Below are 12,674 nucleotides of genomic sequence, written 5' to 3'. Positions count from 1 at the left end.
TAATTTATGAAAGATAATGCAATGATAGCCCAACTTGTGGCCAGAAGAACTTGACTTTGTAAGAATTCATTTAGTGAATTCCTTTTGTCCTTAGATTGACTTAACTGGCTTTCTAGTCTCCATGCCTGAAGCTTGAGACGGCCATCATTTGGTAATGTAGGTGTTGTGTAGTACAGTTAAGTGTTGCCTTAAGAATGCCAGATCTATTAATTTGTTATCAAGATAATCATTCCCCTATGATGCATTCTTTTAATGAACTTCTTGGGGAGACATTTTGTAGGACAGATGTGTTATACTGTGTGTGCATTCTTGAGTGGTTAGTGTGACACAGTTTAAGAGCCATCCTTAGGTCAGATGATGAAGGGACTTAGTAGATTGTTTAACTAATTAGTGATAACAAGTAAGTGTGATTGTGTTAGCTGGGTTTATGGATATTTTATACAAAGAGAATGTTAAGTGTTATTCAGGAGTGTGTAGATACTTTCCCCAATCAGCCCTTAAAGCCCAGTTGAAAAGTATTTAAACACGAGGCTTAACCATGTAGGAAGGGTGCTTCCTGGACAGATTTCACTGATAAAGCCACCTGAGGACGGTGCATTGACGAGATTTACTTGGCATTGTACTTTGGTCTGTATTCATTGAATGTTTGAATTGTCATGTTTCCCATTTTCCTTGATAAAATGTCAATGAAGAGTACATTGTGGTATAAAATTGACTTTTTTTTTCTATCCATACAGAAGCTCCACCATGAGGCGAGGTGGATGGAGGAGGAGAGCAGAAAATGATGGCTGGGAAAAATGGGTGTGTTTTAATGAATATTTAAATGTCTAGATAATTTTTGTTCTTTTTAGTTTATCATATGGATTAAGGTATAACACATGACTTCATTATACCATCTCTTTCTGGTTTTCACAATGCATTGAAAACCATAACACTGCCCATAAACTCTATTTTACTGTATTTTACTGTCAGGAGTGTTGTCTTGAGGAAGTAGACATTTTTGCACACAACAATTTAATATATTTCAATTTATCTCAGCATTGCTAATAATACTGAGAAATAGGAAAAAATACATAAGTATCCAGAACATAGGGTGTATCTGTTTTCTGAAAACAATTATAATGAGCATATAACATTTTAATAATCAGTAAAAACAAGTGATTTGCTGTTTGGACAAAGTGTATACCAGTAGTTGTCACCTATAGCTTTACTTTGAAGACATAATAAAACAGTCAAGCTTAATTATTTTAAAGTTAAAAAAGTGAGATGGTATTTGTAAATCTGTCAGGGTTTTTAAGTTAAAAGTGTGTGGCAAGGGAGCTGTAATGGTTGTTTATTGGCATTCCTTTTCTTGGTTGTAGGGCGGGTACATGGCTGCCAAGGTTCAGAAGCTGGAGGAGCAGTTTCGCTCAGACGCTGCTAAGCAGAAGGATGGGACAGCGTCCGCAATATTTAGTGGAGTTGCCATCTACGTTAATGGATACACAGGTTGAGTTCTTTGTACTTTTTTGGTGCCCAGTTTTATCATGAACTTTTTAGGATTGAGAATATGTTTTTAAATCTTCCCAGTTATTTATCATCCCTATTATTTACTTTTCTATTGCTGTAATAAGATTACATGACCAAGGCAATTTATGGAAGAAAGAGTTTGTTTTGTCTTGTGCTTCCAGGGGGATTGAGACCATTGTGGCAGGGAGCTGAGAGATCACATGTTAAGCCCCAAACATGAAGCAGAAAGAGTGAACTGGAATTGAGGCTAGTCTACATACTCTCAGAGCCTGCCCCTAGCAAGGAGTCACCACCAGTATTCAGATATTTGAGCCTATAGGAGACATTCTCATTCAAACAACTACATTCCACTCCTAGGCCCCAAAGGCTCAGAAGCCATTATTATAATGCAAAGTGTATTTAATCCTACTTCAAAAGCCCCCACAGTCTTCCACAGTCTCAATAAAACCCTGTGAGTTCTAAAAGTGAATTAATTTCAGCATACAATGGCACAGATACACATTACTATTCCTAAAAGGAGGAATGGAGACATAGTCAGAAAATGCTGGACCAAGCAAGACTGATAATGCAGTGTGTAAACACTGGATCCCCAGCTCAGCAATTCCCAGCTGTGGGCCATGACCCATATACAGGGATTGCCTAAGACCATCTGAAAATAGATATTTACATTACGATTCATGACAGTAGCAAAATTACAGTCATGAAGTAGCAACAAGAATAATTTTATGGTGGAGGGGGTCACCGTAACACAAGGAACTGTATTAAAGGGAAGGTTGAGAACCAGTGCTCTAGCTTAATCTAGTCTTACTATTGTGCATGCGGTTTGCTAGTTAGTAATTTCTCAAGTATTTTAGTTTTTATCTTTTTTGTTTTCCTGGGCCAACCATAGAATTTTAATGAATAAGTAACAATTTAACCACTTTTATAATTTTAAAAACTTGTTGTTTGGGAGAGTTATACATTACAATTTATAGGAATCAGTTATTCTTCATTTTACCCAGTGGGTCCCAGGGATCGAATTCTGATTGTCAGGCTTGGCAGCAAGCACCTTTATTTACCCAGGCAGCCACTATCTCTGCAGTCCTTAGTTGGTAATACATTTCATGAATTGTGTTTTCAGATCTCTGGTAAGAGTTCATAGTTTTGTGGGCCATATTGAGGTTTGATTTCATTTGATACCTCCCACCACCCCCAGGAACAGCCACTTGGTCTAGTGCTCTGTATTGAAATGCCTGTTTCTCCTTTATAATTACTTTTATACTTTAGGCAAAAATCATTTAGGGGTTAGCAAGATGGGTCACTGGTAAAAAGTACTTTCTGTGCAAGCCTGATAAACTGAGTCTGACCACTGGGACCCATGTAAAGGTGAAAGGAGAGAATGAACTCAACAGAGCTGGCCTGTAAGCTCTACACTTGGGCTGCCGAACACATGTGCACCCTCCCCTTCATACACAAGAATAAGAAAGTGTTTAAAAAAATCATTGGGACATGTTTGAGTGGATGTGTTTCTGAGTTCTCTACTTTTTTTTAAAATTGAGACAGAGCGCTCCCATGTAGCTCAGGCTAGCCTTAAACATGTGCTGCTCATGCCTCAGCTTCCGTAGTGTTGGGATTGTAGTTGTGTGTCACTGTTCTCCCTGACTGCTCTACTCTCTTTATGTCTGTCCTTTAACAGTACCCCAGTCTAAGTCATTGTTGCCTGGAGTGAGTCTTACTCTGGAGTTCTCTCCTTGCTTCTTCTGAATGAAGTTGGTTTGTCTCTCCTGGTCCTGGGCCTATCAGTACAAGCTTTAGAATATATTCCAGAATTCTATGAATTCAAAGTAACCTTGCTTAGGGCTTGGAGAGTAAGTAGTGTTGAACAATCAGATCAGATGGTAAAATTGACATCTTTTCTGTTTTCTGGCCAGTGAGTCTTCTTTCCCATTTTACTTTATTTTAGTTGGTTGAACAAATATATTTTAGATTCTCCTTGAGTACTAGGAACTATTTGAAAAGATACAATGGTTGATAGAGAATGTTGGTTTTTATAACAAATAAGGTGTGTGAGTCAGATGTACACCAAAGGGAAAATGTCATAGGAATCCTGTAGGAATTGGATAAATAGAAGTTTGCTTAGTTTTGATTATAGGTATGCTAGTGTTACTAGGCTTATGCTTTTAATTTTTATATTCTTTGTCAACAAGCTTACTACTCAGATTTTATGACTCTGTTCTTATACTTAATGGAGTTTTGTTTCTGTTCTTTGCCTCTGACAATTCCCTTTTCCTGTGGAGTGCATTTGGGAGTTACCCATGAAGATGCAGATCAAATTAGATTTTTCCTTCCTGTAAGCCAGTCTGTAGTATTGAATTGTATCTCATCACTGCTAGAAACATTTTCTTTGAAACCTGAGCTTTACCTCTCTTTGTCAGGAAGCATCTTTTGTGAATTGGTAGACCAGGGAGCACCCAAGAGCCTTTGATTTGCAGTTTCTTTGCTTCCTTTCTTTTTGTGTCCTTCTCTTCAAAATGTTATTCCTAAAAGAATCCTTCTGACTCCTTCCAGTCATTGAGGCCCTTTTCAGCTTTCTCTCTGTTCATTGTATGTATTGTACTAGGCCTGTACTTGTTTATCTGGCTTCTGTAGAGCACAGTCTTGAGTCTGGTTCTTAGACTCTTGGGCTACTGTAACATTCTCATTTCTCATTCTCTGTTCCTTTTATTTATTGCAGCTAGCACGTACTGTAAATTTTACTAATTTTTCTGTAGTACAAAACAAAACGTCATCCTAAGGTTGCTCCTTTACAAAACTGCATCATACTATGATTGTTAAAGTTTAGTGTCTCTATGAGTTATGTAATAAGGGAAGAAATGTGAGACTAAGAAAAAGAAAAGGCAGTTGATGCCTGGAGGGTGTCTCTTAAGAATACACTCCCAGTTTTAATATAACTGTACTGGTAGGAGTGGTTTGAACCAAAGACTTCTTCCTGCATGGCAGATCTCTGCTAGGGTTTCTACTTCTGTGATAAATAAAACACCATGATCAAAAGCAACTTGAGAGGAAAGGGGTTTATTTTGCCCATACTTTCAGGCAACAGTCTTATCACTGAGAGAAGGCAAGGCAGGGAAGTGAAGCTCTGTTCACTGGTTTGCATAGCTTGCTTTCTGATGCAACCCAGGACCACATGCCTAGGGGTAGCAGCATCCACAGTGGGCTGGGCCCTCTCACATCAATCATTAGTCAGGAAAATGTATGACAGACTTTCCTATGGGCCAGCCTTATAGAAGCATTTTCTCCATTAAGAGTGCTTTTCTCAGATAGCTCTGGCTTGTCAAGTTTACAAAAACCCTAGCTGGGACACTTTGTTTCTTACTGTTTTGAGACAGGATTTTATTGGGTGGGCCAGGCTGTCCTTGAGATACTGACATTCTTTCTGCCTTGATTGTTTCATTGGTTACATTGTTTTTGTTGTTAATCTACATGGGATCAGGGAAACATGACTTGATAAAAATGTGTCATTTTACTCCTTAAATGAATCTCTTCTTTTTCATTAGTCAGTGACAGAGACTTTGAGCCTCTATGTGTTGTTTTTGTTAAGAAGGACTGAAACTACTAATTTGTTGAACTGAAAATACTGAGGTTCAACTGAAATTCTAGTAGTGGTGGTGAAGCAAGATTGTTATTGTAATTTTTGCCCTTTTTTGGGCTCTTGGAGTTCCAGCGGGCCACCTGTTGCAGTACACTATTTAAAGTTAAAAAGTTGATAGAATCAGGAAAAGGAATCATGCTACCCTGAGCACATAGTGAGTTCCAGGCCAGCAGTCTGGTTGACTATTGTCTCAGGTCTGATGTTGTAAGATTGTCCTGTAAGATACTGCTCTCATTGCTTGGGAGGAACAGTAATCCTATAAGATGATTATTTTTTCAAGTGGCGGATTCTTACAGGATTCTTAGAGGATTCAGGATTATGACTTTGCCTTTAGTCTTGAAAGGGGCTGTATCTAACGAAAGATTAGATGTCATAGGCTTTTACACTAGTACTCCTTGACCATTATTATACCTGCACAGAGTTAAGCAGGAAGACAGTGAAGTAGACATAGATAAGGTGAGGGCAGGCTGTCAACCTCGTTGTGAGTTACCTTGTGGTCTCAGATGACATACCTTTCATAATAGCAGCTTCAGAGTGCTTGTTCTAAGGAAGATCCACTAGAAGCTAGTTTTCTTTCCTGAGCTACTTCTACTTGGTTATAATTCCAAAATAGTTTTATTTTGCACTCCAGAGAGGTGAATGTTTGATTTAAGCTTGATGTATGTGTTGATGCTGTTAAAACGGACATACTAATAAGTAAGTGTGTGTGTGTGTGTGTGTGTGTGTGTGTGTGTATGTGTATTTATGTTCTTTTGAGACAGGGTTTCTCCATAGCCCTGGCTGGTCTCAAACTCAAAGAGATCCATCTGCCCTATCTCCAGAATGCTTGGTTTAAAAGTGTGCACCACCATTGCCCAGCCCATTTATTGTTAATAAATGTTTATTAACAGAAAAGGAAAAAAGTGTGAAATTTTACCATCTTTGGAGACAAAAAAATTTACCTTTCTTCTTTTAGTAAATACTTGCTTTATTTTGGGAGCCAGTACTGGGGATTCAACCTAGGACCTTATGCATATGAGCCAAGCATTCCACATTGAACTACCACCCCTAGCCCTTAGCAAACACAGGATGCTGTGTACATTGTATAGTTAAAAATGTGTGTGTGCACGTGGTTTGGGGCTGGTGAAATGTTTCAGCAGGTTCCAATGCTTGCAGCCAAGCCTGATGGACCTGAGCTTTCTTTCCTAGAACTCATATGGTAGGAAAGAACAGACTGCTCTGACTGCTGTATGCATGCCATGGCATTCTTCTAGTATCTACACACACACACACACACACACACACACACACACACACACACAGCAATTGTTTTTTTTTAAAGTTAGAAAAAAAATTTTTTTTAAGGGCTTAAAGAATTTAGCACCTGATCCTGGGCTGCCACATAGACTGTTTAGGAGTATTGCTATAACAGTCAAAGTTTACACAACTGGTAGAGGTTGTTGTGGAGGGAGCACATTGCATTTGTGTGTGTCACCCACTGCTGGAGGCAGAGCTGCCGTGGACCAGCTGCTGAGCAAGTACAAGTTTCTAGAATCATTGAAAAAAAAAATCTTTTTTTTGTTTCTTAATTTTTAATCAAGTGTGAGTTTCTTGAGACAGAAGCCTGACGTTGAATTGTGAGTCTTTGACTATATATGTATGACTGTAGAAGATTAGCTTAACTTTTTCTAGTCTTTGTTTTTCTATAAAACAAGCATAATTTCCTTCATGACAGTGTTGTGAGAATTAGAGAAAGTAAATACAGAATGTAATAGGAAAACAATCAGATGTTTTCAGTCTCTTTATAATTCTCCTTACCATACATTTGTAGTATTATATACTGTATATGGACTATCACAATACACATTGTGGGGATAGAGAAATGGCTAAGCAGTTAAGAATGCAGGACTGCTTTTCCAAAGGACTCAGGTTCAATTCCTGGTACCCATGTGGCAGCTTACAGCCCTTTGTAACTCAGTCCCAGGGGATCCAGTGCCCTTTTCTGGACACCAGGAATGAGTGTTGCACACCAACATACATACAAGCAAAACTCATACATGTAAATAAAACTAAATTTTAAAAAATGCACATTTGCTGGATGATGGTGGTGTATGCCCTTAAGAGTCAGAGGCAGGTGGATCTCTATGAGTTGGAGGCCAGCCTGATCTACAGAACAAGTTGTAGGACAGCCAGGTCTACTCAGAGAAACTGTTTCTGTGTAGGGAGGGGATACTTTGATTTAAAAATATTTCATTATGTCAATACAAGGACTATTGTAAAATTAATCTGCTTATAATTGTACTTTTTTTTAAACCATTATTGCATAAATCCAATTAATAATTTGCTCATTTAGAACTGTAGAGTCTGAAATTTTAGGAACTAATTTTGGCACACTGCCTTTATAAAAATTTCTTGTTAGAATAAGTGCTATTTTTTATTCTGCTGAAGTCATCTGTGTAGCTGCTGAATCTCAGAAACAGTGATTTTAACAGACCTTCACTAAAATGTCAGTGTTGGTTTGTGGGTAAGGATTTGTTGGTTTTTAGTCTTGACTTTCTTATCCTCTGATTTACTTAACATATTCAAGGAGGATACATAATGGGCCATGGGATGTTAGCTAGATGTTTGAGGTAGTTTGTTCTCCACCTTGGCTCAGGCATGTGCCATTGTTGGGGATGATACTCTGATGTGTAATACGGCCGATAAGATTTGGAGAAGAGAATTGCTCTCAGTCTAGGTTTGTTCAGACTTCACATTTTGTATCCATACTCTCCAGTATCCATACTCTCCCTCTCCACATTAATTTTTATCTTCAGTTTCAGGTATTTAAGATATTTTCTATACTTAAGAATATGAAACAAGATTGAAAAGGTTATATTGCTTGGGACCAGTGAGTTGGTTCACTGGGTAAAGATGCTTATCTCCCCAATCTGGTGACCTCAGTTCAAACTATTACCTACAAAAAAGTGAAAAGAGAACCAGCTTCACAAAGTTGTCCTATTAACTTCCAAAAACAAATGCTGTGGCCTTTTGCTATTGGAAGAATTTTCCTCTAGTAGTTGGGAGATATATTAGGCATAGTCTGTTTACCCCTCAGAAGGTTCCATGATAAACCAAAGTTTGCCCTAAGTCAGTGAGTGGTTCTCAACCCTCTTAATGCCTTGGCCCTTTAGTATAACTATTCCTCACCATGTGGTGACCCCAACCATAAAATTATTTTTGTTACACTTTGTAACTGTAATTTTGCTGCTGTTCTGAATCATAATGTAAATTCTGTGTTTTCTGATTGTTAAAGATGACCCCTGTGAAAGGATCATTTAACCCTCCTCCCACCCACTGGGTTCATAGCCCACAGGTTGAGGATCACTGCCCTAAAGAATGAATGAGTTTATTAGGCTTACTGGCACAGCAGTGTGTAAAGGGTTTCAGGCAGAAATGTGGATGACCTTACAGGAGCCACACTGGATGGTCTGCACAGTGTGGATAATGACTTCCATGGCTGTGTAGAGGGAGCCCCCTTCCTTAGCCTTTTCAACCTATGTACTCTGTCATCTTCCAAAGCCCCTGAGGCCAGTTATACTAGTGCAAAATTTGTATATAACTGGTTAGGAAGCATGGCTGGATGCTCAGGGGAGCATCCAGTGACTCTCCTGGATTCCTGTGAACTAACATCAACAGTCAACAGGGTCAGCTGGGGTGACCTACAGGTACAGCATAACTCAGGATGATAGTAGGCTCAGCGACTAATTCTGCATAACATGTGCTCATACACATCATGTACATACATGTAACAAATAAAAATTTAAATGGTATTTCTTAGTCTAATATTTTTGCATTAGGTATAATTTTTTGCCTTTGATATTAATTAATTGGTAACTTTAAAAATATTTTTAGCCGGGCGGTGGTGGCGCACGCCTTTAATCCCAGCACTTGGGAGGCAGAGGCAGGCGGATTTCTGAGTTCGAGGCCAGCCTGGTCTACAGAGTGAGTTCCAGGACAGCCAGGGCTACACAGAGAAACCCTGTCTCAAAAAACCAAAAAAAAAAAAAAAAAAATATTTTTAAGGCTGGGCAGTGGTGGTACATGCCTTTAATCCCAGCACTCAAAAGGTAGAGACAGGTGGATGTCAGTGAGTTTGAGGCCAGCCTGGTCTACGAGTTCCAGGACAGCCAGGGCTACACAGAGAAACCCTGTCAAAAAAAAAAAAAAGTCTGTCTATGGTCAGTTCAACTTCACAGTAGACGATTCAGCAGCTGAGAAGGTGCGCCTGATCAAGAAACAGGTGGCGACAACTTGGAGCAGGCATACATTTTTAGGTGTGAGGGCTCAAGGTAGGAGAGCTGCTCCCAGAATAGAGAAGTCAGACAGGAGCAAGAATAGTTGATACTTTTTTAAAACATAAAGTTTCCATATTAGATGTGCGAAAAAGTTCTAAGCATTTGCCTTATTAGGATTTGGCTCTTGTGTGAGGTCCTTGCTTGCTCTACTAGATGTCCTTTAGCAGTTGATGTTTTTGTCTTGGTCTGTCTCTTGCAGCCAGGAGAAAATAATGTGTCAAGGCAGCATCGCTTTTTCACTCTGTTACTGTCTCCGAGCTTTGTTTTATGGCAGCATAGCCAAGGAGAATGTGAACTAGTGTTTTATAAGTTGTCCTTGTTAAGGGATTATTACAACGTAACATTCTGCTGTCTTGTACATTAAACTATTAATATATTTCAATACTGATTTTTACAGATCCTTCTGCTGAGGAATTGAGAAATCTAATGATGTTACATGGAGGTCAATACCATGTGTATTATTCTAGATCCAAAACAACACACATTATTGCTACAAATCTTCCTAATGCCAAAATTAAAGAATTAAAGGGGGAAAAAGTAATTCGACCAGAATGGATTGTGGAAAGGTAAGTTTAACCAGTAAGTTCTTTAAAAACTGCAGTGCTTTTTATTTCTGTTACAAAACTGGCCCACTTTCAAATGGCATATGTCTACTGACTGAGTCTAAACACATGGTTTCCTTGGAAGCCATTTCAAATGCAGAAATGTGGCAAATAGTGTTGCCACTTCAGCTGCCAGAAAGCAGAGGAGATAATACAGACAAGCAGCAAGAAGCAGTCATAAGTAGGACTTGACAAGAGAAGCTTTATCTGTTCAACAGGTATTTATGTGCTTACTGCTCGGTGGGGCAGTTTGTACTTGGGAATACCAGTTAACAAAGCCTTGTAGTGCCACGTGGAATGTTCCTTCTATTGGGAGACAGAAAACAGTAAGCTTTATACAGAGTAAATCTTTTTTTTTTTTTAATGTGTTTATGCTGGTCAATGTTGAGTTGACACAAGTTAGTCATTTGGGAAAAAGGAACCTCAATTGAGAAATTCCCTTCATCAGATTGGCAATAGGCAAACCTGGAACATTTTCTCGATCAGTGATTTGTAGACTGTCTCAGCCTAGTGTGAGCTGTGCCACCTCTGGAAAGCAAGCAGTTAAGTAGCGCTTCTGTCCAGCATCTGCTTCAACTTCTGCCTCCTGACTTAACTTCATGATGGCTTGTAAGCTGTGTGATGACGAACCCCATTACTCTCCAAGTTGTTATTGGTCATGGCGTTTATCAAAGAAATAGAAAACAAAGTAAGCAATACATGACTTTTTAAAAACCCCCTTGATATGTTAATATAGCAAGCTAATGTGGGCCTAAATTTCTGAGAGTAGGGTCAAAGGAGAATAGTTTGCAAACTGTTACTTTGTTTGCTTTAATAATACCAAAAACAAAAAATAGAACCTAGGGCATTGTACAGGTTTTCTACAAAACCACATCCCTCAAAACATGGATTAGTTTTGGGTTTTTGAAGGCAGAGTCTTAGTAGCATAGGCTAGCCTTGTCCTCATCTCCATCCTCCTACATCAGTCTCTTGAATGCTGGGAATTAGCACATTTGGATCCTATTAGGTTTTGTTGATCATACGTTCTTATCTCTTTTATTAATTTAGAAATGATAAAATATAACTAGTGAGCAAAAATACTTATAATTATTTTCTAATTTAAAATAGGTCTTCTGGAACTTTGGTGATAAACTGAAACTTAAAGATGGATTATTTGAAATTTTATACATATAAGCAGCATCCAGTTCTTGCCTTCTGTGTATGCACATGCATCCACATGAATCAAATGTATATGCATGTGTCCTGGAAGTCAGAAGAGGGCATCAGATCCTCTGTAAGACTAGTGCATGTGTCAACTAATAAGCCATCTCTTCATCCCCCAGATCCGTTTTTTTCTCTATTTATAGCCTTAACTAATTCTTACAGAACTTATGAATGTACTTCACAGAATTTATTCATCATTATATAGTGAATAAAATCACATAAATTGTTAAAAATGAGAAGCAGTTTGAAAGTAGAAAAGATGGTCTTTGGACTCTAGGGATAACTTTGGGTTCATGTCCAAATTTAATGATCTTCTGTCCATATAATTTGGATTTAGAAACTTTATATATTTACCTAAAATGTTTACTTCATTTTTTGTAAAAGAATGTGGGTTCCAAAGAGATAGCTCAGCAGATAAAGGGACTCAGTGCCAAGTATAAGAACCCAAGTTTGGTCAGTATGGGTCCACACAATAGAGGTCAAAATCTGATTGCCGCAAGTTATTCTTTGACCTTTATGTATGTGCACACATACATACACACTGTCATACACTCTATCCCCCCGTCTCTGTCTCTCTCTCTTTCTGTCTCTAACAAAATTCATAAATATAAAATAACAGATATGGATATCTATCTGTTGTGGTTGTATGACTCATTTGTGCAGACTACACATAGTGGATGTGTTATAGAGGCATACTATACAAGAAGTACTGTCATTAACTTACTCTGTAAACTTCAGTAAATTCTAAAAGTTTAATAATGTTTTACTACTTCTAGAGAGTCAGATATATTTGTCAGACTATAAAAGATATGTAAACTTTAGAGGATTCAATGTGAAGGCCTGTCCCTATACCATCCCTCTAATGCCTTCTCTCATGCTGTGTTTGTTATATAAGATTAATAATTGTGGCTTTTAGTCCTGTGTCTCCTCATAAGACTCACGTGAAGCTCTCAGGGGAAGAAGTTAGCTTCTCTCCAGAGAAGAAGAATGTTGTCACGGACAGTTCTGTCAGTGTCGAGACTAGAGTATGGATCTGAGTTTATAACACTTAGATTTGGAAAGACTTGGGGAGAATTGACAGTAGGCAAATGGGGAGAGGGCTTATCTGCTCATATTAGATTTCCATGATTACAGTTACTGCCTCTTTACCAGTCCTTCCTGAATTCAGCTAAAAAGATGCCATGAGAGGTAAAGCAGCTGAGATGTGACACATTTTAAAACAAGATTTTAGAAAAGCTCAGAGTTAATGCTCAATCGTCCTTTTAGATGAGCACATAACTTAGATGGCCTGTTGACCTCATTTTTGAATGAGAAGATAAAATCAGTAACTCACTGATTTGTCCAAGAAACACCTAGATTTAGAACTCAGATTTTTTTGATTACTGTGTGTGTGTAATCTATATACCATTTATC

General features: G+C 38.3%; 1 protein-coding gene across 3 annotated transcripts in view; it reads left to right on the top strand.

Annotated features, from left to right (window-relative positions):
* Rev1 (REV1 DNA directed polymerase) overlaps positions 1 to 12,674 on the top strand; it is a 72,981-nt gene that overhangs the window by 18,962 nt on the left and 41,345 nt on the right. For all 3 annotated transcript variants that reach the window (XM_028775397.1, XM_028775400.1, XM_028775398.1), the window contains 3 exons: positions 738 to 801; positions 1,362 to 1,488; positions 9,854 to 10,022. In XM_028775397.1, the coding sequence (XP_028631230.1) occupies positions 748 to 801; positions 1,362 to 1,488; positions 9,854 to 10,022 (350 nt within the window). In that variant the 5' untranslated portion in view covers positions 738 to 747. The remainder of the gene's footprint in view (positions 1 to 737; positions 802 to 1,361; positions 1,489 to 9,853; positions 10,023 to 12,674) is intronic.

This window comes from Grammomys surdaster, unplaced genomic scaffold (genome assembly GCF_004785775.1).
Source record: "Grammomys surdaster isolate TR1022 unplaced genomic scaffold, NIH_TR_1.0 255, whole genome shotgun sequence".
Classification (NCBI taxonomy): domain Eukaryota; kingdom Metazoa; phylum Chordata; class Mammalia; order Rodentia; family Muridae; genus Grammomys; species Grammomys surdaster.
This window is presented reverse-complemented; position numbering and strand designations above follow the sequence as displayed.